The sequence below is a fragment of the Onychostoma macrolepis genome, chromosome 03, assembly GCF_012432095.1.
Source record: "Onychostoma macrolepis isolate SWU-2019 chromosome 03, ASM1243209v1, whole genome shotgun sequence".
Classification (NCBI taxonomy): domain Eukaryota; kingdom Metazoa; phylum Chordata; class Actinopteri; order Cypriniformes; family Cyprinidae; genus Onychostoma; species Onychostoma macrolepis.
In genome coordinates this window covers 22,936,358-22,963,633 of record NC_081157.1, presented here as the reverse complement: position 1 = coordinate 22,963,633, position 27,276 = coordinate 22,936,358, and the positions used below count along the sequence as shown (strand labels likewise).

The window sequence follows — 27,276 nt, the reverse complement described above, 5'->3', positions numbered from 1 at the left end:
TTAGTGGAAGTGCCTTAGCATGGTTCAAATCGTACTTATCTGACCGCCATCAGTTCGTAGCAGTGAATGAAGAGGTATCATATCGATCACAAGTGCAGTATGGAGTACCTCAAGGCTCAGTACTAGGGCCGTTACTTTTCACGCCTATATGTTACCCTTGGGAGATATTATCAGGAGACATGGTGTTAGCTTTCACTGTTATGCTGATGATACTCAGCTCTATATTTCTTCGCCCGGTGAAACACACCAAATTGAGAAACTAACGGAATGCATAGTCGATATAAAAACTGGATGACGAGTAATTTTTACTGCTAAATTCTGAAAAACAGAGGTGTTAATTATCGGACCTAAAACCCCACATGTAACCTAGAACATTATCTAACACTTGACGGCTGCTCTGTCAATTCTTCTTCATCAGTCAGGAACCTAGGTGTGCTGTTCGATAGCAATCTGTCATTTGAAAGCCATGTTTCTAGCATCTGTAAAACTGCATTTTTCATCTCAAAAGCATATCTAAATTGCGACCAATGCTCTCAACGTCAAATGCAGAAATGTTAATTCATGCGTTTATGACCTCAAGGTTAGACTATTGTAATGCTTTATTGGGTGGTTGTTCTGCACGCTTGATCAACAAACTACAGTTGGTCCAAAATGCAGCAGCTAGAGTCCTTACTAGAACCAGGAAATATGACCATATTAGCCCGGTTCTGTCAACACTGCACTGGCTCCCTATCAAACATCGGATAGATTTTAAAATCTTGTTAATTACTTATAAAGCCCTGAATGGTTTAGCTCCTCAGTACTTGAGCGAGCTCTTATCGCATTATAGTCCTCCACGTCCGCTGCGTTCTCAAAACTCTGGCCGTTTGATAATACCTAGAATATCAAAATCGACTGCGGGCGGCAGATCCTTTTCCTATTTAGCACCCAAACTCTGGAACAGTCTACCTAACACTGTTCGGGAGGCAGACACACTCTGTCAGTTTAAATCTAGATTAAAGACCCATCTCTTTAGCCTGGCTTACACATAACACATTAATACGCTTCCATTATTCAAATCCGTTAAAGGATTGTTAGGCTGCATTAATTAGATCAACCGAACCGGTAACACTCCCCATAACACACGATGTACTCGTTACATCGTAAGTTGAATGGCATCTGCGCTAATGTTTGTCTGTTTCTTTCCTAGTCTGTTTCTCGGTCCGTGTCCGATCAGATGGTGGGTCGGCGCCGGAGGTGACGTCTGCGGCCCTGATCGTCAGCGGAGACCAGGACGCCCGGATGACCCCCAGAGATATATCCCCAGATATATCAACCAAAAATAACAAAATAACTAAAATATAATAAAATACCTAACTACATAATACTACTATTGTTAGAAATTGCAACAAAATTAAAATAGAAATAGAAACTTTTGAACTGCGGGTTTCGTCTGGTCAGAGGAGAACTGGCCCCGACTGAGCCTGGTTTCTCCCAAGGTTTTTTTTTTTCTCCATTCTGTCACAGAGGGAGTTTTGGTTCCTTGCCGCTGTCGCCTCTGGCTTGCTCAGTTGGGGACACTTAATTTCTAGCGATTATCGCCGATTTGATTGCACAGATACTATTTAAACTAAACTGAGCTAGACAATGACATCTCTGAATTCAAGAATGAAATGTCTTTAACTGAAAATTGAGTGTTTAATCTTATCATTATACATTACTGACACTCTATCCTCCAATTTGATACTGTTAAGTGCTTTGACACAATCTGTATTGTAAAAGCGCTATATAAATAAAGGTGACTTGACTTGACTTGACTATCTATCAAGTTATGTTCATTTATTATCTCTCAAAATAAATAGTAGCTATAGAAATAAAAATAAATAAGAAATAAATCTGGTTCACTCATCAGTGGAAGATTAAGTACAGTGCACTGCAAAATTACTGCACAGTTTAACACATTTAGTAGCCCCTTTGAGTATTCAGTGTATATAGAACAATTTCATAGAAAGGTAGAATTCTGAACATATCTATATACATTTCTTAATCTTTCAGTTTTATCATTGTCATTCTGATTTGTATAGAAATGAGTACATTTTTACAACCTAATGATAATTAGCAGTAAGAGCGATAACTATATTAGTGTCAAGACTATAGCTGATTATGGTTAAAAATCATATTTTATTATCATTTACACCTTTTTTATCATTAGTATTAAACAATTAACCTTTTTATAGTTGAAAATGACATTTTTGTGGATAAGACAGATCAGAAGGAAGGGTTTCCAAACCCAACACGTGACTGCAGCTCGTGAATCTCCTCTAGAAGTGACTCCTCTTGTAATTTCATCTGTAAAACGAAACGTATAATTAAACTAGATACCACAGACTTCTCAAACACATTGATATTAAACAGTACAAACCTTTATGGCATATTTATATGACTGCTCTGCCTCTAGTTTTCTGCCAGTCTGAAAGGACAAAGCAGCTAAAGTCAAAACTACAGTCAAAATAATGCTGAATAATGTTGAAAGAATGCGTGTAACCGAACAGTTTCGTTTCCCATTAACTTCCATAGTATATTTTGTCCATAATATGGAAGTCAATGGGATCATTCTTCAAAATATCTTCTTTTGTGTTCCACAGAAGAAAGAAACTCATACAAGCTTAGAATGACATTGAGGGAGAGTAAACGATGGCAGAATTTTTGCGTAAAGTGCCAAGTGAGGGAATGAATGAAAGAAAGCCGTCCGAATGCATTTGTCAGTCACTTACCCGCAAACAGACTAGCGACAGGTAACCCCACACCTCTGGATTCCTGTTATGCAGTGCATTGGCTTCAGTCAGCGCCTCTTCAGCCTCAGTCAGGTCCTCCAGCTGATCAACAGCACATTTAAATACATAAAACAACAGCAAGCCACATTATCTCAGCTTGATTATCCATATAAAACATGTTAAAATGCATCAGATATGATCATCAGGCTTTTTAGAAATGTTTATTTGGTCATCTGTAAATCATCCTTGTATTATTGCATTATATGCTTCAAATCTACAGAGCTTTGATCATAAAACTAAGCATCTTACTAAGATATTATTGGAGATATAGAGTAACAACTGATATTCATATGAATTTATTTCACAATAAGAGCTGGGATATGTAACTAGTGTCAGCTTTGACTTTTGACTCTCCTTCTATTGTGGCTCCAGCAAAGCTCTTCTGCTAACACTGAAATGCATTATGGGTTTGTACTCACTCTGTAGCAGGCGATTCCCAGTCTGAGCCAAGTCAGACATGACGGCGAGCGTTTGCAGGCACGCAGGAATACAGATTTGGCTTTTTCATACTACAGAGGGAATGAAGCACACATGAAAACTGTTATATGAAAACTACAAATACTCAAAAGCAGTTGATCTGAACTCACTTCTCCTTTCTGCAGATAGATGGAGCCCAAGCGAAGGTAGATGGAGTGTGTGTCTGAGGCGTCCAGCACAGAATCCAGCGTCCGTTCATAGCAACTCTGAGCCTGAGCGTAATCGCCCTCCTCGTAATGCAAGTGACCCCACAGGGCCCATATGTCTGGATTCTGTGAGGATCAAATCGCAGGTGAAAGTAATGAATTTGAAGTGCATCTCATTTGAAATCTGTAGAAAGGAAATGGAAAGATGCAGACCTGGAAGTTGTCGGTCAGCGCCTCCTTCAGGCTGGCCTCAGCGCTGTCGTGTTCTCCTCTCAGCAGGTGTAGTTTGGCGAGAGCGAGATGATATGAGCTGATGGTGCCTCTGTCTGGAGACAGCAGCTCTAGAGCCAGAGCACGCTGAGCCATCTGAGGACACAAACACAATCCAACATTTACACCTTCAGCTGAAAAAAAAGCTCTTTTGATATATCAAAGAGTTTGGTATGCTATGTCGAAAAACTACTGAAGTCCACTCTGAATGAACGGCAGAAAATGGATAATTCAGATATGAAGTAACTCATTCTGCATTCTGCAACTCGATCCTGAATTACACAAGTAAACAGAGGTTAAACAATCATAACCTACAGAATACAGTATCTCACGAAAGTGAGTACACCCCTCACATTTCAGCAAAAATGTTAGTATATCTTCTCAAGGGACAATACTACACAAATGAAACTTGGATATATTTTAGAGTAGTCAATGTGCAGCTTGTATAGAAGTACAAGTTTACTGTCCTCTAAATATAACTCAACATATAGCCATTATTGTCTAAATAACTGGCAACAAAAATGAGTACACCCTAAGTGAACATGTCAAAACTGTGTCCAAAGTGTCAATATTTTGTAGGGGCATCATTGTTATCTAGCACTGTCTTAATCCTCCTGGGCTTGGAGTTCACCAGAGCTGCGCAGGTTGTTGCTGGGATCCTCTTCCACTCCTCCATAATAACATCACGGAGCTGCTGCAAGTTCAGTGACGCAGTAATGACGATTTTCTCCGGCCAATCAGTGATCAGCAGAGTTTACACGTCACGTTTTGGTAACGGTACGGTTCGCTTGGAACCTCGGCCGAGGTGGTACTAAAAAAAGTACCAGGTACCAGGTACCGTACCCAGTGGAAAACCCCCCAAAAGTGAGCCGTACTGAACCGTACCGTGCCGTACCATGCAGTGGAAAAGCGCCATTAGACACATGGTGCTTCTCCACCTTCAGCTTGAGGATGATCCACAGGTGCTCAACAGGGTTCAGGTCTGTAGACATACTTGGCCACTCCATCATATTCACCTTCAGCTTCATCAGCAAGGCAGTTGTCATCTTGGCGGTGTGTTTGGGGTCGTTATTATGTTGGAAAACTGCCATTCGCCCCAGTTTCTGAAGGGAGGGCATCATCTTCTGCTTCAGAATGTCTCAGTACATGTTGGACTCCATGTTTCCCTCAATGCACCTCAGCTCCTCACCGGGGCATCGCCATACATGCTGGACACCATCTGAGCCAAACAAGTTTATCTTAGTCTCATCAGACCACAGGACACGGTTCCAGTAATTCATGCTCTTGGCCAGGTCTTCAGCAAACTGTTTGCAGGCTTTTTTGTGAGCCAGCTTCAGAAGAGGCTTCCTTCTGGGACGATGGCCATGCAAACTGACTTGTTGCAGTGTGCTGAGCACTGACAAGCTGACCTTCTGCTTCCTGATGCGTCTGTTTTTTGAAGCCAGCTTCTGCACCTGACGCACAGCACGAGGACCTAACTTCTTTGATCGACCCTTGCGAGGCCTGTTCCGAGTGGAACCCGTCTTGGAAAACCTCTGTATGACCCTGGCCACTGTAGTGTAACTCAGTTTCAGGGTGTTACCGAACTTCTTATAGCCTCGGCCATCTTTGTGGAGAGCAGCAATTCTGATTCTCAAATCCTCAGAGAGTTCTTTGCCATGAGGTGCCATGTTGAACGTCCAGTGGTCAGTATGAGAGAATTGTACTCCAAGCACCAAATTTTAACTGCTCTAAAACAAGATACACAAATTTGTATAGTCCTGTCAAGCAGACAAAAACATGAACATGATGAATAGGACATGTGGCTTTGCATGGTTAAACGACGTATAGCTGTTTTCACGTAGGGTGTACTCACTTTTGTTGCCAGCTTTTTTGACAATAATGGCTGTATGTTGAGTTATTTTCAGAGGATAGTAAATCTTTATTGCTATACAAGTTGCACATTGACTACTCTAAAATATATCCAAGTTTCATTTCTATAGTATTGTCCCTTGAAAAGATATACTAAAATGATTGCCGAAATGTGAGGGGTGTACTCACTTTTGTGAGATACTGTATGTGACCCTGGACCACAAAACCAGTCATAAGTGTCAATCTTTTTTAAATTGAGAATTATACATCATCTGAAAGCTGAATAAATAAGCTTTGCATTGAAATATGGGGCCAGTTGCATAAACTTAGCCACCATGTTAAGACTGTGTCTCAAGAACTAGTTTGACCAACTAGCAGTTGGCAAGGGGTAATCAATCTCACTTTTCCAATACAAATAAGACCAATCTACCTTTTCATCACTGAATTGAAAAAGTTATGACCAGTCTTGAAGAAAAAAAATTATATGTCTAACTTTTTAAGACTAGTCTAAACAGTTTATGCAACTGGCCCCTGGTTTGTTAGGTTAGGACAATACTTGTCTGAGATACAACTATTTGAAAATCAGGAATCTGAGGGTGTAAAAAAATCTAAATATTGAGAAAATCGCCTTTAAAGTTGTCCAAATGAAGTTCTTAGCAATGCATATTACTAATCAAAAATTAAGTTTTGATATATTTACAGTAGGAAATTTACAAAGTATCTTCATGGAACATGATCTTTACTTAACATCCTAATAATTAATTAAAAAAATTAATTAAAAATTAAATGAAAAATTTATAATTTTGCCTCCTTCCAATGTATTGTTGGCTATTGCTACAAATATAGGCTATCTGTGCTAATTATGACTGGTTTTGTGCTCCAAGGTCACATTTATGAATGTAGAATATATGAAAGTTTGGGGTTGGAAAGTTGTTGTTTTTTTTTTAAAGAAATGAATACATTTATTCAGCAAGGATGCATTAAATTGATTAAAAGTGAAAGCAAAGGCATTCATAATGTTATAAAATATTTCTGTTTTAAATAAATGCTGTTCTTTTGTACTTTTTATCCATCAAAAAACCCTGAAAAAGTCAGTTTCCGCAAAAATATGAAGCAGCACAACTGTTTTCAACTTTGATAATAATAAATGTTTCTTGAGCAGCAAATCAGCATTTTAGAATCAAGTGACACTGAAGACTGGAGGAATGATGCTGAAAAAATAAAAAATTACATTTTCAAAAATGTAATATTACTGTTTTTAGTGTATTTTTGGTCAAATTAATGCAGCCTTGATTACATTTTTTTCAGAAACATTAAAAGTATTTTCAGACACTAAACTTTTGAATGGTAGTGTAAGTCATTTAGATAAAGAAGTCTTAAAGGAACAGCAGCAAAAACAGCCTTTTCAACTAAAGTGTCAGAGAGAGAGAGTGTGTAAAATAGCCATAAAACACTACATTACGACTGTTTTTGGTGCACAAAACCTTCTAAATACACTTCAGGAGAAAACAAATGTCTCCTTTAATGTAAAAGTGATCTATTGTTGTGACCTGTAATGCGTAGTTCTGCAGGAGAAACCACACTGTCTCCATGTAGATAGTGGTTTGGACGCTGTTTGGGGGAATTTGCTGTTGTACTTCCTGTTTGCTCTCCTGGCTATTCTGTGGCCGGTCTTCTTCATGTACAGCATCGTCTTCATCTGTATCGCCACCTTTAAACAAATGTTCCCAGATCAGCTATAAATGATAAGCTTTTGTCACAAAGCAGATGGGCATGAGGTAGTCACCTGTCTCCTCAGTGTTTCCAGCTAAAGTCTCACTGCTTTCATCTTTCCGGTCCTTCTTCTGACCAGACTGAGTCTCTGAGGTTATTTCTGGTCTAGATGCGGATTCATTCTGCAGGAATGCATTAAGCTGCTTATTGGCTTCCCGAAAAGCCATTTCTGCCTCTATGAACTTCTCCTGAGTCTGGCAGAATATACCTGAGGACAATTTGACACACATTTTTACAGTATTATGCAAAAAACAAAACAATTATACAATTATATCCTGTTGCGGTCAGAGTAAAATAAACTTATAAATATGGAGTAAAATTTAAGAAAAACACTTATGTTTTATAAGTTTGGGGTAAGATCTATTTTAAAGAAGTCTCTTCTGATCATCAAGGCTACATATATTTGACCAAAAATACAGTAAAAACAGTAAAATTGTGAAATATTATTACAATTTTAAATAACTGTTTTTTTATTTTAATATATTTTAAGACGTAGCTGAATTTTCAGCATCATTACTCCAGTCTTCAGTGTCACATGATCCTTCAGAAATCATTCTAATATGCTGATTTGCTGCTCAAGAAACATTTCTGATTATTATCTGCTTCACAATTTTTGTAGAAACCTTTTTTTTTTTTTTTTTGATGAATAGAAAGTCCAAAAGAACAGCATTTATTTGAAATAGACATCTTTTGCAACATTGTAAATGTCTTTACTTTCATTTTTAATCAATTTATTGAATCCTTGATGAATAAAAGTATTAATTTATTTTTTTTAAATCTTACTAACCCCAAATTTTTAGGTACTGTATAATCTATTCTCACCAAACAAAGCCCAGGCAACCACATTGTTGGGCTCCACACAAGTCGCCCTTTCAAAGAAGGTCTCGGCATCCTCATAACGTCCGTTCATCTCTGATAGCACGCCGCACATGAGCAAACTGCACCGAACACAACAGAAGAATGAGTCAAAGCACACTTTTAGAAATCTGGTCTGAGTCATTTGTGTCTGTTGACCTCGGTATGTGTGTTTGCTCGATGGATAAGGCCTGTTGAAAGCACTCCTCTGCCTTCAGGTGGTCAGCGGTCAGCATGTGAAACGCCCCATAATCACACCAGTGGGACGGCTCGCTGCGCTCTCGAATCAAACACTACAGAGAGAGACGTGACTCACATCCAATGATACTGGCATGTCACAAATGATGAGTTTGAAACCGCACACTGTCATTAGAACAAGCCATTTCAAAGGAATTCATTGTATATGCATGAGATACTATAATTACATCCTACATTTTTCACAAAATACAGTGCATTTCATGGCCATGTGATTGCAATTTACATTACATTAACATCCAGGGACTTTAGAGGAGTTTTTGTACTTGTCATTATTTTGCACTTCTCATTATGGTTATCATTCTCATTACTGTAACACAACGTTTGTTTGCTTTTTAAAGGGGTGGTTTACTGCGATTTCACTTTTTTCATTTTAAATAGTGTGTAATGTTGCTGTTGGTGCATGAACAGTATCTGCAAAGTTGAGGCGCTGAAAGTTCAACGTAAGCGGAGATATCGTCTTTTAAAAATCAGGAAGTTTAATGCCTACAAAAATGACTCCTATGGGACTACAACGAGATACTTCCCGGGTTGCATACGTAAAAAACCCATCAAACCCCTCCCTCCGGAACATGCAAAAAAGGGGGCAAGGCCATGTTCTGCGGCTTTGTCGAAGAGGAAGAGTTATAGTGGAGAGTTGTAGCCATGCCGTCGAAACGGTGTTATTTTCACCCAGCTGTCAGGTCTTCTGTGTTCGGGTTTCCTACGGACGCTGTAGTTCGTCAACAATGGTTAAAATTTATGTTTGATTATGTTCCTGACAATTACAATCGTAATTCAGCTCTCTGTGCTGCGCATTTTACGGAAGACAGCTTCCAGAATCTACACGAGTTCAATGCCGGATTCACACAGAAACTATTAGCAGTTACAACTTTAAAACCAGAGGCAGCAGTTGTTGGGCCACAACCTGTAAGTAAGATTTCATAATTTTAAATGTATTTGCATGTATAATTTCAGACGTAATGTTTTAGTTTTATCAAGGACGTAAACAAATGCCAACGCTGGCTTTAGTAGCCAGTTAGTTAAATGCTATTTCGTGTGTCTATGACAAACGCGTACAAACATTTTGGACCCGAATTTGTAATTATGTACTAATTTTGTAAATGTATTTTCCATGTATACTTTATGACGTAATTTTTACGATTTGATCAAGAACGTAAACACAAGCCAACGCTGTTTGGTTATAGTAGCCAGTTAGTTCGATGCTATTTTGTGTGTATAAGACAAACGTGTACAAACTTCAAAAAATCATATGTAATCACAACAGCAAACTTCATTCAGAAACGTTTGTAAGAGCCGTGCTTGCAGAAGTTCTGCTTGACTCTCTTCATTACCGCTTTCTGGGTCTAATTCTGGCTCAAACTGATACGGCAATATTGACACCATTATTTACATTTGACCGGAGCACATGCGACTGTCGCCCGTGAAGGTAATGGGCGTGAAGTTTCCGGACAATGTGCAGTACGCAGTTTAGCCAATCACAACACACCGGCCCAGCTAACCAATCTGAGCCCACTGCCCGTTTCTGAGGGAGTGGTTTCAGAGAATCAGGAAGTCAACCAGTCGTTCAAATGACAGAGGAGAAAGCGGCTTACAATAAAGGTGAAATATATGAAAAATAAGGCGTTTTTTAACAAACGAAACACGAAGACATGTTATATTGCACCCCATAAACACAATCAAGCAAAGAAAAAAAGCAGTAAACCACCCCTTTAAATCAGCATAAATTAAAGACAGTACTACAAATAATACCATTATGTTTACATAATACTTAATTTAGTTAATAAATAAGTGGCTTTATATAAAAGTGTCTTCTAAATAAATGTAAATACTTAGTTTAAATAATATATCAGTATTTTTCACATTACAATAATGAGAGTGGGGTGCTTAAGTGTCATAGAATAATGTCACTATGCCAACATTTAATGTTGCTAAAATAGCTTTTTTATTTTAGCATTAATGTCATATTTTATTGCTTTCTTTTCATTTGTGGGTGAAATATGACCCAGACATGTTGTTTAATGGTTTATAAACAAGTATGTAGTTTACAATGCATCCTAAACACTGTAAAACGCATAAACAGCTTTTAGATATGCAATGCTTTCATACATAAATGCTTGCAATGCCCATTTGATCTTTTAAAATGTATGATTTTACTATTATGAGTGCATTATTATCACCACCCCAGTTCTCATTAATTCATCCAGGGGCTTTGTTTTGAGTGTTTTTTGTTTTGTTTTGAATTTTCATTTTTCTGAATGAATAAATTAGCATATATTAAATGCATTATAGAAAATACTGCCATAATGTACAGTATGCATACAGTATATCTTACTTTATTTACTCGATACATTATTTTCATTAAATAATATATCATAAATTTTTCTCATTACAGTAATGCAAATGTCATTAAAATAATGTCACAATGTGTATATATATATATATATTCGTATATCATATCATATTAATTTTGATTTATGGGTAAAATATGACTCAGTATGAAACATAATGTACTTTACACTGTATTATAAACTACTGTGAAAAGCATGCTGTGTACATTATTAGGACGGGTAGAGAGGGAATCTAGTATGAGTATGTTAAAGCAGCAGAAGAGCTGTATTGCTTCACCTCCTGGTAGTACTGTGCTGCCAGCTGGTAGTCCGTGTTGAGTTCAGCCTCTCTGGCGAAGTGTTTGAGTTGAGCACAGCTCAGCACAGGCTCCTGATGAGCGTCCTGAGAGTCCACTGACAGAGTCTGAATCAGTGCATGAAAAACACAGACTGATAATACAGACATTAATAAAGCACCAGGGCTTAATAATAAAGGTTAAAGGTTTGTTCAGATCAATAAGCCTCAGTTTGAGTGACAGCAATGCTTCCCCTAACAAATACCAGAAATGAATGTTTTGAGTCGTCACCTTATTGAGAGCAGCATGCATCTCGTCCACCAGGAACACATATAACTGACTCAGGAACGCTTGCAGCTGTTCAGGGTCTGAGAAAGCCTCTGTCCTCAACATCTTCTCTCTTACGATCCGCACCACAGAGTACTGCCACATACAACATCAGGAGCTCATTTACATATGCTCTGATAAACAACAGTATGAATCAGAACAAAGTTTGTTACATATAGAAGTTCAAAACAGTCAGTGGTGTTATTGACAATTTAAACCAAAAGTATTAAAACTATTTTTGTTAATAGACAAAGCTGAATAAAATAAAATATTAGAAGAAAAAACATGATCTTTAAACTCTTTGGCCCGGTTTCACAAACGGGGCTTAGCTTAAGCCAGGACTAGGCCTTAGTTAAATTAAGATATTTAAGCAACTTTTACAAAAATGCCTTAGAAGAAAACATTAAGGTGTGCATCTTGACACAGAACAATGGCACTGACATATTTTAAGATATTTTCAGGTGAGGCAGCTCAAACAAGCATTTTAGTCTGGGACTAGCTTAAGCCTTGTCTGTGAAACCGGGGGTATATCTTAAAAATCTTATTAATTAGAAATGTTGCCTTGGCAGCCACCTGAAATAAAATATATCAAAATGTACATACTTAAATTACTAAAACTGAAATACAAATGAAATAAAGCTACACTGAAATATATACAAAAAGTCAAATGCACCTGTCAAAATCACTAACATGACATTAAATGATTGAAAAATGAAAATATTAAAATAAAACTGCTTTTACATAACGGTTGTCTACATGTAGAAGCAGCACATGTTGAAGCAAAACAGCGTTAAATGAAACAAAGCTGATTTAAAATAAAATATAAATATTAGAAATAAAAAAGTAATAATAAAAAATCAATACAATTAAAAATTGCGAAATGTTTCCTTGGCAGCAAACTGGAATAAAATTCAGATGAAGTGCTAAAATTACTAACATTAAAACTGAAATAAAAACAGAAAAATACCTAATAAAAATCACACAATCACATAATAAAATAAATTAATTGAAGGAAAACTAAAAACATACAAATAAAAGCTAATTCAACATATGAATAAATTCCCTAATAGTATAGAAATAATACTAAAATAACACTGAAAACAGCCTAAAGGTCAGAGAGAGGGTGGAAAAGGAATTATGAACCATTAATTTATGACTGTTTTGTTGCAAGTAACCTTGAGTGACCTTGCAAATGGACTTCAAAAACACATTTAACCTGACTGAAATTTACCTTCATCTGTTCCTTGAAGGCAAAGTATTTCCCAGAGAAGTTGAGCTCTCCAAGCAGCTGGTTTTTACGCTGTTCCTGCAGGACTGGGTCCAGAGGTTTCCCACCCGGCAGAAACGCTCCCCCGAACAGCTGCTGGTACTGATCCAACACCTGAGCGGCCACACTCGCTATCTGAGACTGGTATTCCTGTACTGCCTGATAATATTAAGCACATTTATTATTAGTCATCATTTTATTAGATTCATATTATTCTTATTAATAATATGACTGAGGCATTTCATAGTACGTTCCAGCCATTCTGTTTTGCTATGATAGTGTAAACTGTAATAGACAAAAGATCTGACTGTGAGAAGAAAATAAATGACAGAAGTGGTGAGAAAACGAGAACAAATGTTGTTTTTACTCTTTCTGCTCCTGCTGGCCGTCGAGGCAGTGGAGGTCTGGGAGGAACCAGCTCCATCACCCTGTATGAGACAGAATCAATTCATATGAAGCAGCATATCAGAGGACAACACAATGCTTTGAATTTGAATGAAACTCTTTCCTATCACCGTTTGGCCAGCTCCTCCGGTGGTCTCTTTGGAGCCAGTGGCTTTTCCACAGCAATTTCAATAATAATGTACGATCTTGAATCGGCATACATCTGAGACGATAAGAGAAGTTTAGGGAAAAAAGGTGAAAATCATGCCTTACAAGAGTGTTTTCATATTTCACTGCTTCATTTTAATATGCGATTGATGAACTGACCTGTCCCTCCGTGTTCACCTGAGGCTCCAGTCCAGACACGCTGTCAGTCTGAGCACATTTTCCCTGGGAATCCGGCTGTAGAAAGACGACATCAGTTAGTCTAAGTACTTATTTACTTATTAACCTATTTGAAATGCTTTGTGCGTATTTTCAAAACGTCTTTTATGTGCATAATGTGATGTACGCTACTGTTCAAAAGTTTGGGGTCAGTAATATTTTTTGAAAGAAATTAATACTTTTATTCAACAAGGACACATTAAATTGATAAAATATTACATTATTAATGATACAAAATATTTATATTTCAAATAAATCCCTTTCTTTTGACATTTTAATTCATCAAAAAATGTTAATGCTAGATTAGGAAGTATTAAAAATATACTTAAAAGCATAAATAATATATTAGATGTAAATAAATATTTATTTTATTTATTATTATTAATTTACAGTTACAGTATTTCTTTTTGTATTTTTGATTAAATAAAAGACTAAAAAAAGACTAATAAAAGATTATTTTGTGTATTTGGTGTAATGCAATGTGTTTACGCGGTTCGAGGTTCAAAAAACACATTATTTTCCACATACTGTACAATATTGTTGCTCCTCTATGCTCCGCCTTTCTGAAACGCGTTTTCTAGATTTTTAGAAAACTCATCGTTCTGAGAAGCGAAGCGTGCTCTGATTGGCCAGCTATCCAGTGCGTTGTGACTTCATGTCTATATAACATCAAGTTGACGTTGGACATGACGTCGGACAGACGTTGCATTTTGGTTGAAAATGAAAATCGGGTTGACGTCAGTATTTGACGTCAATTTGATGTTGACTTAACATTGGATTTTGGTTGCACTACCTAAAAACAACAAAATATCAACGTCAGCTGACATCAGTATTGGACATCAATTTAACATTGACATCAGACGTTGAATTTACATTGAATTTTAGTCACCCGACGTCGCAACCGAAATTTAACCAAATATCAACATCTTATGAAGTTGTGTACCTGCTGGGCTGATTTCAAGTTGTGTACTCATTTGAAAGGCCAAACAAAGTACTTTCGCTTTCACAGTGAAACACACAGCGTCTCCACGACATGGCGTCGGCAACAAAAATACTACAGCGAGAATAAAAGTTACGCCTTCTTTCATTGTGTATTCGTTTGGGCGGTGTTATGCAAAGCTTCCCACACTGTGACGTAGACATGTGGGGGCGTGTTTAAATGAGCCGTTTTAGGAAGGCGTGGCAGAGTCTTAACTTTTATAAAGAATATCTCTTTGGGTTTGAGACTTTAATCTTTGCAACTTTACAGATCTTATCTATGCACAAACAGCTTGTAACACTCCAAAGACAAAGGAAAACATGAAATTGCATCATATGACCCCTTTAAAAAACAAACAGTGCTCAGTTTTGCCAAGATGAGTCAGAGATCTCAATACAAACTTTTTCAGCAAAGTCTCTCAAGATCAAATAATCTATGTTAATTTTATAACTCTAAACTCATACCGGTGTGTCTCACTTGTTTCTCCACTGACATGGCTGATTTAACCGAAACACATCAGAGCGTCTCTTCTGGGACTATGATAAAGGTGTGTGTGTTTGTGTGTGTTGGCTAAGCGGCTGTTATTTGTCTCGCAGGCAGCTGCGGCGTCAGATGCTCAGTTGGTGGAGCGGCTGTGTGTTCCTCGCCTCTCTCCGTCTGCTGTGGAGCCACGGGGCGTCAGAGAGGGGCAGATGAGCAAAGGAGATGATTCACCCAACAATCTGCAGCTATTACAGCTAATTAGTTTGGGAAGCGTCTCTGAGCCACACATCCGGATTTAATTAGGGGGGATATCGAAAATGAGGCCCATTGCAGCACGGAAAGGGGAAGAGATGGCATCTGCTCCAAATGATCTTAACTCATAAACTCTATCAGGTCTCATTTGACAAAGACAAAAAGTCTAAGTAAGACAATAATGATACTAAAATAACGCTGGTTCTCAGCAGGAATCATCTCCAAATACACATTAACACTGAAGAAGAAGTAATTAGGATATTAATAAGATCTGACTTTTGAATTTTTTTTTTTTCTGTACCTTTTTGGAAACATCGTTTCCTCTTTGGTTCTCCACGGTTCTACTCTGAAAAGCCTTTAAGGAGTTGACGGAGGAATTGGCTCGATTTCGGCCCAGTGCTCCTGGTGTTCTGCTGCACTCCTTCAAAACACTGTAGGTCCTCTGAGTCTGGAAGAGCACAGAAGATAAGATTCACTGTCAAACCATCATTCTTAAGATAGTATGTATGTTTTTGTTACTGTATCATTGAGTGGACCATTTAAAAATATTGATCATCAAAGTACTATTCATTTTTTACGGTGTAAAACTAGTCAAGTCACATTTGCAGTATTTATATACACAATACTGATTGTTTCAAAGCAGCTTCACATTAACAAACAAGAAAATCACTGTGCTATTAATGTAAAATCAATTATGAAAAGAAATTACATTTCAGTTGTAAAGCAGCTCTACAGAAGTCAATAGTGTCATTATTCAGCTCAATTCAGTTCAATAACCACATCAGTGTTGCAAAATGTCATTATCCAGCTCGGTTTAGTTCGAATCTTGTGTCAGTGCAGCTAAATCGATAATGTTACTGAATATTAAATGTCTTTTAAACCACAACTGAGCAAGACAGAGGCAACAATGGCAAGAAGCCAAATTTAAAACTAATTTAATGCAACTCTAAGCACCATCCCAGACTTAAAAAAAGATACTGGAGACATTAGCTTCATCAAAGCAAAAATGGTTTTCTTAATCAATACTATTTTTATCTTATTTTCCAGTACAAATTTCTAAAAATTATCACATCAAGATACATTTACTTGAGATGTTGAGAAGTAAAATTACTTAGCATATGAAGTATCCTTCTTTTAAAAATGTGAGCATTTAAAGTTATTTTTAAAGTTAAATTAAATTAAAGTTATTTTTCTTACCAAGCGGGCAGATATTTTTCTTGTTTTAAACACAAACTTAATTTTCATTTTTTAAAACAAGACTTAATATCTAGAGTCATTTTATATAATAAAATATTTTTTTGCATTGATCTGAAAGTGTCACAGTTTAATTGAGTGGTGTCAGACCGTCCTGTCATGTCTGATCATGAATCATTTTCGGTTGTGACTCATATTCTCTCACTTTATTCAGCAGATCAGACTCATAAAACGGGTAGATTCTGTACACCCCGTGTATACGCCGCACTCCAGGGTACAACAACGGCACCAGATCCATGTAAACCACTCCGTGGAATGAGATCTGTACCTCATCCTCCCCCTACAACACACAAAAGCAATATTTGTGGTTTATCAATAGGCAAGCACAATAATGGAATCTAAATGAATTGCTGTCTTGTTTTGGGTTTTGAGTGCCATCTCAACAGAATAGTTCACCCAAAAATTTACATTTGCTGAGAATTTACTCACTCTCAGGCCATTCAAGCTGCAGATGAATTTAAACAGATTTGGAGAAAGTTAGCATTACACTTGCTCATCACTAACATCATAGTTAACAATTACTTGTTTACATAGGATATACGGTATATATATATAATGTATTTATATTATTTAGGCACTTATAGGCTATAGTTTGACAGAATGTTCTAATTCAACATGCCATGGGAATATCAATATATTGATATTGTTTATTTCTTACTCCTTAACAGTTCATCGGGCTCTTAATGATTTAATCAATGCCATCTTTTGGAATATCTGAAGGCCATGTACCATAGTTCTTAACTGTAGTATTTGTTATAATAAGACGAGCCTATTAATTATTACCAGGCCAATAATGACTTTTTTAAAATAATCAATATAACACTTGTAATGAAGAAACAACCGCCTGCACATTTAGAACCAATAGCTACAACATGCCACAGTTGTAATATAGCCTAAATCTATAGGGAAAATTTTTCAATGTTCAATTTATTTATAAAGCACATTTAAAACAACTTTAGTTGACCAAAGTGCTGTACATAAAGCATAAACCTAATTACAACATTTTAAAAAATGCACAGACCTAATTGCTGCAATTAGTATTGCATAGGCTTAAATACAACAGTAAAATCCATATAACCTTAAAACAACCCAATCACCTATCATTAAAAGCACGGGAGAAAATATGAAAGATGAAAAGATGATTTTAACAGACATTTAAATTCAGACACTGTAGAAGCAGTTCTGATAGATAGAGGCAGAGTGTTCCATAATTTGGGACCAGCAACAGAGACAGGGTTCTTACACCTTTCCCAAATTCAAATTCAAACACTTTTCAAGCACTTTCAAGGTGCATTTTCAAGATTTTCCAGCACTTTAAACTGTGGTAAATTACATGTTTACACACAAACTTTAAATTTTCACTTTAAATCAAATGTTATTGTGCTATTAAAAAGCACCGGTCTGAATCGCATATAGCATTGCATAATATAAATAGCCGACATAAAGTATATAAATTATAAAAGAAAAAAGAAAGAAAGAAATAATTTACAAGGTACCACCAGGATTTTAAAGATAAAATGTAAGGCTTTTTAAGACCTGCAAAAATCAAATAAATACTATATGAGTGGGGAAGGGCAGTGTCTATGGTAACATATTAAACCATAAAATGACTGCAAAAAATATGATTTGCAGTTCAAATACAGGTTTTCACAAATTGAGTGAAAGGCATTTTGAACCAACTGAAGTTGATGAATAGATGAGACGGACAAGCCATAGTAAAAATGGGGGGGGTTGTAAACTACGCCCCTGGTACAAACACACATGCTGCTTCCCAATTCGCCTACTTATACTATGCCATAAAATATGCACTCTTTTTGTGAAGAATAAGTACATGATTTTGAGTATGTAGCAGAATAGTAGGCAAGCTTTGGGACATACTACTTCATCAGGTGAGTGGGCCTGTACAAACCACCTGTAGTAGCACACTCTCCTCCTCTATGCGCACTAGTCACTTTTCACACACACTGCTGTGTGTATACAAATCCCACAAAAAGACTCAGTAATATACGTATGTTTACATGCTCATGCACTACAAATCATCCTGCACTGTTCTCCAGCCAGATGCTGACTCACAATGTTCTCTTCGCACATGTACAGTATTTATCTGAAGCACTCGTATAGTTTGTATAGTTTGTATTTTTTAGTTTATGTATAGGTAAAAATTGTTTTTATATATAGCATATTTATAGTCAAATCTATCAGTAGGATAGTTGTGTATAGGTTTATATTGTTTTACTTCATTGCTGTATGCCTGTATTTATGTAGCACCATGGTCCTGTGAGGCATGACATTTCGTTCCACTGTATGCCCCGCATGGAGCGGAATGACAATAAAGCTCAACTTGACTTGACTTGATCATAGCTGCGTCTTTAACAGATGCTCTGTTGCTTAGTTACGTGCATTCTGTCATTGTTCAAACTGCCCTGTCAAATAATCTTGTCACAGTTAACAAAATTCACATTTAGTTTAATTTAATTTCCTACGGTATTGGAGAGAAATAAAGAGGCACGTTGATCTGCCAGTCGCCTTCATATGTTTGCATAATGTTTGCGAATTAGGATGCAGCGACAGTTTTTACTTCACAAGATGTTAACTAATGGACTGGAGTGGTGTGTATTATTGTGATGTTTTTATCAGCTGTTCGGACTCTCATTCTGACGGCACCCATTCACTGCAGAGGATCCATTGCTGAGCAAGTGATGAAACGCTAAATTTCTCCAAATCTGTTCAGATGAAGGAACAAACTGGTAGAGGTAAAGGTGAGGGTACATTTTCAGCAAATTTAAATTTTTTGGTGAACTATCCCTTATATGTTAAAGTCCAGGATACTTCTCACCTGTCTTGTCTTCCCACCTTTGGTTGGTGCCGTCTGTATGGCTTTCATGATCTCAACGGGCCACAATCTACATTCTGCAATCCTGCGGGAAAGACTGAGAAAAATAGGAAGCCGTGATTGGAGTACATGAATTTCAGGACACAGTAGTGAGTGCATTGATTAAAAGTGTTGTTTGCTCACCAGGCCACACCCCCTGCATCAATAAAGCAACGACGTGCCGAATCCCAGCTCACTCTTTTCTGGTTACACTCAGCATCTGCTCTGAAATCCTTGTCCTGTAACACACAAACAGATCAATGTTGTGACATATTCCTTCCACATCCATCACTGAAGTGTCCATTAATGGCTCAAGTCACCTCTATGTCGGTAAGGTCTCCGTGATCCGTGTCTGTGGGTTCTGCATCAATATAAAGGCCCTCAATGACCTCGGCCCCTGGTGCGAGAAGAGACCCCAAGGGCCATTTTTTGGGTCTTGGCACTGGCTCCTTCTCACCACCCATTTTTAAGACGCCACTGGAGAATAACAAGACTTGCTCTTTCTATAAAACAATGAATAGACAATGTAAGACTTTTTATTTTTAGGCAAATTATTATTTTAGACAAAAATATTTTGCATATATCTAAGCATCTGTTATTTTGGACCAACAAATTTTACACTTTCAAATTTGAAATGAAATTTTTTGCCTTTTTTTTGACACTTTTATCCACTAAATGAGCTCATTTCAAATTTGATGCCTGCTACAGGTCTCAAAAAAGCTGGCATAAAATTGTAAAATTCAGTTTAAACATTTGTTGTTATCTATGTTCTATTGTGAATAAAATATTGGCTCATGTGATTTGAAATTCTTTTAGTTTTTATTTTATTCAAATTTAAAAAACGTCCCAACATTTCTGGAATTCGGGTTGTATATATAAATACACACACATACAGTATATATTTTGAAAATATTTACATGTATTTACATGCATATATTTATATTCATATAATTTGTATTATATATAAATATATTTAATAATAAACGTAAGATATTTTTCTTGAATATATACGTGCATGGGTGTGTATTTATACAGTATATACATAATAAATATACATAGTACACACACATACGTATGTAAACAAAAACTATTTTATATAAAAAGTATTTACATGAAAAGAATAAATGGTTTGTAATTTACAGGTATATTGAAGAATATTGTCTAGTATCATGAAATCCCCTCAAAATACAAAACAGTCAAGAATAAATCGAATTGAAACACAATCGGTCAACAGTTTGGAATCATTTAGATTTTTTAATGTTTTTGGGGAAAATGTTTTTTATTCTCACCAAGGATGCATTTATTTGATTAAAAATACAATAAAAACAAACACTTGTCTCTTACCGTGGCTGAGACAGGCATCTGCAGGGCTGCTACATAGTGGGATGGAGGTGTGGAGGCAGGATTCCAGACGTCGGGAACAGAATACGCCGTCTCCACAGTGACCATCAGCACATTAGAGTCAGAGCGCTGGGCATCAGAGAGCAACGGCTCGGGAACATTCACCGTCACATCGAGTGTGGACTGTGCATAGAAATACATAAAAAATATATAACGTTACCTTATATAAAAACATACAGTACTTATGTAGTGGTGTAAAAATGTGGTTCATGAACATTGTCTTTACTTTTACACCATCCTCATGTACGGCAACGTCTGCTGGTGATCCGGGCACCGCGTGAAGAAGTACAGTGGATGAGAAGCTACACTGACCTAGAATAAAGATATCACCGATATCAAACCTCACACATATGAGAATCCATAAAAAAGTGCCTTAAAATGTGTAAAGTTTGAATCAAAATGAGTAAAATGAAATAGTTTAACCTCGCAGCAGTGGCAGTAGATCCACGACGGCTTGTCCTAGTACAGTGGTTTTCTCCTCTTTTTGTTTTTTCTCTTTTGGTAAGATCTCAAACACTGTTACTGAGAATACACATTTCCGTTTACATTTAACCATGAACAATTTAACATTTAAAATCAAGTGAACTACACTGAATTTTTTTTTTTTTTTTTAAGGTTGTCAGGGGTCCGGGTAATGTGTTTCTCCCTCTCACCACCAGAGGTCGCCATCTTCCATCCTCCCGGGCTCCTTTACCTTAACTTCACACACCTGTTCACCCACTCACACATACACACCTGTTGCCCATCCGGATGACTATTTATACTCCTTCCCCACGTCTCTCTGGGCTGGATTATTAGTTGTTTACATGTGGATTGATGCAAGCACTACGTTGCCGTTTGTGGCATGTTTTTGTTTCTGTTTTGATCCTGTTTTCGGATGCTGATATCTGTGTTTGTTTCCGTTTTGATTTCTACTTTGTCTGCCTTTAAGTTAATAAAGACCTGCATTTGGACCCAGATCCCTGTTTACGGTGTGTTCCCTTACTGCGCCGTGACAGAATAATCCAGCCCAAGCATGGGTCCAGCAGGGAAATTCCTCAACGTCCGCCAGGGAGACCGCAGCATTGAGGATTACGCCAGGGACTTTGTGGGAGTGGCTCGCCAGTCGGCTGCGGAGAGGACCTGCCTCATGATCTTTTCTGGGAGGCCTGGCCGAGCCCTTCAAGTCCCTTATGCCTTATTGGCACCCGAGGAGTCACTGGAGGAGTATATCAATCGGGCTCTGTACTTGAGAGGCTCATCCTCCAGGGTGGAGTTCGCTGTGGAGCCCGTTCACCGTTCTCTCGGGCGGCAAGCAAGGAGACTTCACAGGTCTCGTCAGTCGTTCCCAGAACATCATGCCCATTCCTGGGCCATCCTGGGCTGATACACAGCGTGCAGCATCCTCCGCTGAAGTCGGTGCGGCGGCGTTGTTGGCTCGCATTCCTCCCGGCGGCGGTGCCCGCCCACGAGGTTCACAAAGCGGCGGTGCCCGCTCATGATCCTCCAGGCGGGCGCCCGCTCACAAAGCTCCCGGCGGTGATGTCCGCTGAGCTTTTCTCCAGGCGGGGCTCATCTCAGGCCTTCTCGGCGGCGGTGCCCGCTCGCAAAACAATTTATTTTAGTTAACTTGAAAGTTAGTCAACAAAATTTGTTTATTTAAATGTAGCTAAAATAAATTGATTGCAACCACTTAACTTAAAAAATGTTGGGTGAGTAAAAATTAGTAAATTCAATGAATAATTTTTTCAGTGATACTGTATGTATATATGGATGCATGGATGGACAGATGGAATATTTATCATTTAATTTGTCGCTAAATTTACACTGCTCAAAATGTTCTCTTATTTTTGTAATTTGGATATATTTTCCATTACAAATATCTGAAAATTCTTAATCCAGGATGTGTTTGCTTAAGAAGCAAAATGACTTTTATAAAATCTCTTAAAAAGTCTTAAAAAATTGTCTGAAAAAAAAACAAACATCAAAAGTGAGTTTACTGTATGTTTAAAAGAAGAAAAACCCACTTCATTTTGATAATTTTTGCCCCATTTTGCCCCTCAAGCAAATGTAGCTTGGTTTAAGAATTTTTAGATATTTGTACCAGAAAACGAGACAAAATACTTGTGTTGAATACTCACATATGACAGGTTTATGTGCCACATCATCCAGTGTATGTGCTACTTCTGAGCACTCAAAACTACAGGTGAAGTTGTAAACAACATCTTTGTCCACAGGAACGTCCAGTTTTTGTGAGTCTCCCAGCACACATCCATTAAACTCCACCCGAACAAAACTGAGACACAGGCGGGGCTCATCTCAGGCCTTCTCGGCGGCGGTGCCCGCACACAAAGCTCAGCGGCGGTGCCCGCTCACGATCCTCCAGGCGGCGGTGCCCGCTCACGATCCTCGGCGGCGGTGTCCGCTCTCGATTCTCAGCGGCGGTGCCGCTCACGATCCTCCAGGCGGCGGTGTCCGCACACAAGGTTCAGGCGGTGTCCGCACACAAGGTTCCAGCGGCGGTGTTCGCTCACGTTCCTCTCGGCGGCGGTGTCCGCACATCACGTTCCTCTCGAGGCGGAGGTGCCCGCTCACAAAGCTCCCAGCGGCGGTGCCCGCTCACGATCCTCCAGGCGGGCGCCCGCTCACAAAGCTCCCGGCGGTGATGTCCGCTGAGCTTTTCTCCAAGGGGGCGGGGCTCATCTCAGGCCTTCTCGAAGCGGCGGTGCCCGCTCGCGGAGCTCCCGAAGCGGCGGTGCCCGCTCACGATCCTCTCGAGGCGGCGGTGCCCGCTCACGATCCTCTCGGCGGCGGTGCCCGCTCACAAAGCTCCCGAGGCGGGCGCCCGCTCACAAAGCTCCCGGCGGTGATGTCCGCTGAGCTTTTCTCCAGGCGGGGCTCATCTCAGGCCTTCTCGGCGGCGGTGCCCGCACACAAAGCTCAGCGGCGGTGCCCGCTCACGATCCTCTCGGCGGCGGTGCCGCTCACGATCCTCTCGGCGGCGGTGCCCGCTCACGATCCTCGGCGGCGGTGCCCGCTCACAAAGCTCCCGAGGCGGGCGCCCGCTCACAAAGCTCCCGGCGGTGATGTCCGCTGAGCTTTTCTCCAGGCGGGGCTCATCTCAGGCCTTCTCGAAGCGGCGGTGCCCGCTCGCGGACCTCTCGAGGCGGCGGTTCCCGCTCACGAACCTCTCGAGGCGGCGGTGCTCGCTCACGAACCTCTCGAGGCGGCGGTGTCCGCACATCACGTTCCTCTCGAGGCGGCGGTGCCCGCTCACGATCCTCCAGGCGGCGGTTCCCGCTCACGATCCTCTCGGCGGCGGTGCCCGCTCACGAACCTCTCGAGGCGGAGGTGCCCGCTCACAAGGCTCCCAGGCGGCGGTGCCCGCTCACGATCCTTCGAGGCGGCGGTGCCGCTCACGATCCTTCGAGGCGGCGGTGTCCGCACACAAGGTTCCAGGCGGCGGTGCCCGCTCACGATCCTCCAGGCGGCGGTGCCCGCTCACAAGGCTCCCAGGCGGCGGTGCCCGCTCACAAAGCTCAGGCGGCGGTGCCCGCTCACAAGGCTCCCAGCGGCGGTGCCGCTCACGATCCTTCGGCGGCGGTGGCGCTCACGATCGTCGGCGGCGGTGCCCGCTCACAAAGCTCAGCGGCGGTGTCCGCACACAAGGTTACAGCGGCGGTGTCCGCACACAAGGTTCAGCGGCGGTGTCCGCACACAAGGTTCAGCGGCGGTGTCCGCACACAAGGTTCCAGGCGGCGGTGTCCGCACACAAGGTTCAGCGGCGGTGTCCGCACACAAGGTTCAGCGGCGGTGTCTGCACACAAGGTTCCAGCGGCGGTGTCTGCACACAAGGTTCCAGGCGGCGGTGTCCGCACACAAGGTTCAGCGGCGGTGTCCGCTCTCGATTCTCAGCGGCGGTGTCCGCACATCACGTTCCTCTCGGCGGCGGTGTCCGCTCACAAAGCTCCCAGCGGCGGTGTTCGCTCACGTTCCTCTCGGCGGCGGTGCCCGCTCACGATCCTTCGAGGCGGCGGTGGCGCTCACGATCGTCAGCGGCGGTGGCGCTCACGATCTCACAGGATCCCAGGCGGCGGTGTCCGCACACAAGGTTCCAGCGGCGGTGTCCGCACACAAGGTTACCGAGGCGGCGGTGTCCGCACACAAGGTTACCGAGGCGGCGGTGTCCGCTCACAAAGCTCCCAGCGGCGGTGTCCGCACACAAAATTACAGCGGCGGTGTCCGCACACAAGGTTACCGGCGGCGGTGTCCGCACACAAGGTTCAGCGGCGGTGTCCGCTCTCGATTCTCAGCGGCGGTGTCCGCACACAAGGTTCGAGGCGGTGTCCGCACACAAGGTTCCCGAGGCGGTGTCGCTCGCGGTCCTCGAGCAGCGGTGTCCGCACATCACGTTCCTCTCGGCGGCGGTGTCCGCTCACAAAGCTCCCGGCGGCGGTGTCCGCTCACAAAGCTCCCAGCGGCGGTGTTCGCTCACGTTCCTCTCGGCGGCGGTGCCCGCTCACGATCCTCTCGGCGGCGGCGCCCGTTCACAAGGCTCCCGAGGCAGCGGAGCCAGCCATTGCCCGCTTCAGGGTGCCAGCTCCGCACACACTGCTGTGGTGGCCGCTGGTTCTGCCCTGGGTCCCCATCCGCTGGCGCTCCCTCAGTCCCCAGGTCCCCTCTAGCACATGGACCTGGGCCTCCCATCCCTCCCGCCCCGCTCTGCCGTTCCCTGGTTGGGCGCTCGGGAACTTCTGGAAGCCGTTCCTTAGAGGAGGGGTCCTGTCAGGGGTCCGGGTAATGTGTTTCTCCCTCTCACCACCAGAGGTCGCCATCTTCCATCCTCCCGGGCTCCTTTACCTTAACTTCACACACCTGTTCACCCACTCACACATACACACCTGTTGCCCATCCGGATGACTATTTATACTCCTTCCCCACGTCTCTCTGGGCTGGATTATTAGTTGTTTACATGTGGATTGATGCAAGCACTACGTTGCCGTTTGTGGCATGTTTTTGTTTCTGTTTTGATCCTGTTTTCGGATGCTGATATCTGTGTTTGTTTCCGTTTTGATTTCTACTTTGTCTGCCTTTAAGTTAATAAAGACCTGCATTTGGACCCAGATCCCTGTTTACACGGTGTGTTCCCTTACTGCGCCGTGACAAAGGTAAGTGGTCGCAAACAATTTATTTTAGTTAACTTGAAAGTTAGTCAACAAAATTTGTTTATTTAAATGTAGCTAAAATAAATTGATTGCAACCACTTAACTTAAAAAAAATGTTGGGTGAGTAAAAAATTAGTAAATTCAATGAATCATTTTTTTCAGTGATACTGTATGTATATATGGATGCATGGATGGACAGATGGAATATTTATCATTTAATTTGTCGCTAAATTTACACTGCTCAAAATGTTCTCTTATTTTTGTAATTTGGATATATTTTCCATTACAAATATCTGAAAATTCTTAATCCAGGATGTGTTTGCTTAAGAAGCAAAATGACTTTTATAAAATCTCTTAAAAAGTCTTAAAAAATTGTCTGAAAAAAAACAAACATCAAAAGTGAGTTTACTGTATGTTTAAAAGAAGAAAAAAAACCCACTTCATTTTGATAATTTTTTGCCCCATTTTGCCCCTCAAGCAAATGTAGCTTGGTTTAAGAATTTTTAGATATTTGTACCAGAAAACGAGACAAAAATACTTGTGTTGAATACTCACATATGACAGGTTTATGTGCCACATCATCCAGTGTATGTGCTACTTCTGAGCACTCAAAACTACAGGTGAAGTTGTAAACAACATCTTTGTCCACAGGAACGTCCAGTTTTTGTGAGTCTCCCAGCACACATCCATTAAACTCCACCCGAACAAAACTGAGACACGAATCAGTCCGACTGCCCCTCTGAAATAATCACAAATGAGGGTAAAAATTGACTTACAATACCAAAACACACAACAGCAAAGATTGTATAATAGTACTAGTGTGAAAATGCCACACTACTACAGCTATTCTTACTACTGTAACATCATAACAATAAATTAATATTCACATTCAAACAGTGCAAGAGGCTTTTAGAATCTCTCTATTGTTTTGTAAATTTATATACATTTACTTTTTTCAACTCAGTGGTGGTTAATGCTAAGTTTGTTGTTTTTTTATATTATTAAACTAGATTTTATTAATATTACCACAGTTTTGTTGCAGCAACAGTTGTATTGGAGACCGGGGCAAGTTGTCACACTGTTCACTTCAGTGAATATTATTTCTCATGGTAGGATTATTTTTGAAAGTCAGATTCTTCTCAAAGTCAAGAAGACAGTTTTTAACTTAATGTTTTAAACCATATAGCAACTCGTGTGACTACTAGCCCCGGTTAAGTTTACCATTATTCGATAGTTATTTTATTTGAATGATTGATTGTAACATTTCTAATGATTTTAGTGACTTCTTACCAAATGATTTCCCGACAGAACACTGATCTGCACCGGCACAGCTCTCCCAAACTCTCTGTGACTCTCCATGTTGAGAAACTAAACGACTTTCTCCTCAACGCTAAACAACTGTTGCTCAGCTCTCGCTTGTTTCCATAGAAACGACGCTGTGCGTCAATCTCGCGATGAGTTGG

General features: G+C 40.3%; 1 protein-coding gene across 1 annotated transcript; it reads right to left on the bottom strand.

Annotated features, from left to right (window-relative positions):
• Positions 1-1,475: 1,475 nt before the first annotated feature.
• Positions 1,476-27,250, bottom strand: cfap70 (cilia and flagella associated protein 70). The gene is made up of 26 exons (XM_058769194.1): positions 27,104-27,250; positions 26,369-26,552; positions 21,093-21,191; positions 20,896-20,981; positions 20,613-20,792; positions 19,589-19,771; positions 19,413-19,507; positions 19,233-19,326; positions 16,542-16,676; positions 15,444-15,590; positions 13,372-13,446; positions 13,176-13,267; positions 13,028-13,088; positions 12,625-12,819; positions 11,358-11,489; positions 11,069-11,194; positions 8,345-8,478; positions 8,153-8,268; positions 7,344-7,538; positions 7,108-7,268; positions 3,650-3,802; positions 3,401-3,562; positions 3,233-3,322; positions 2,754-2,855; positions 2,402-2,449; positions 1,476-2,328 (listed from the first exon to the last, which is right to left on the bottom strand). The coding sequence occupies exons 1-26, from the start codon at positions 27,170-27,172 to the stop codon at positions 2,248-2,250; spliced, it is 3,195 nt and encodes a 1,064-aa protein (XP_058625177.1). The 5' UTR covers positions 27,173-27,250; the 3' UTR covers positions 1,476-2,247.
• Positions 27,251-27,276: the final 26 nt, after the last annotated feature.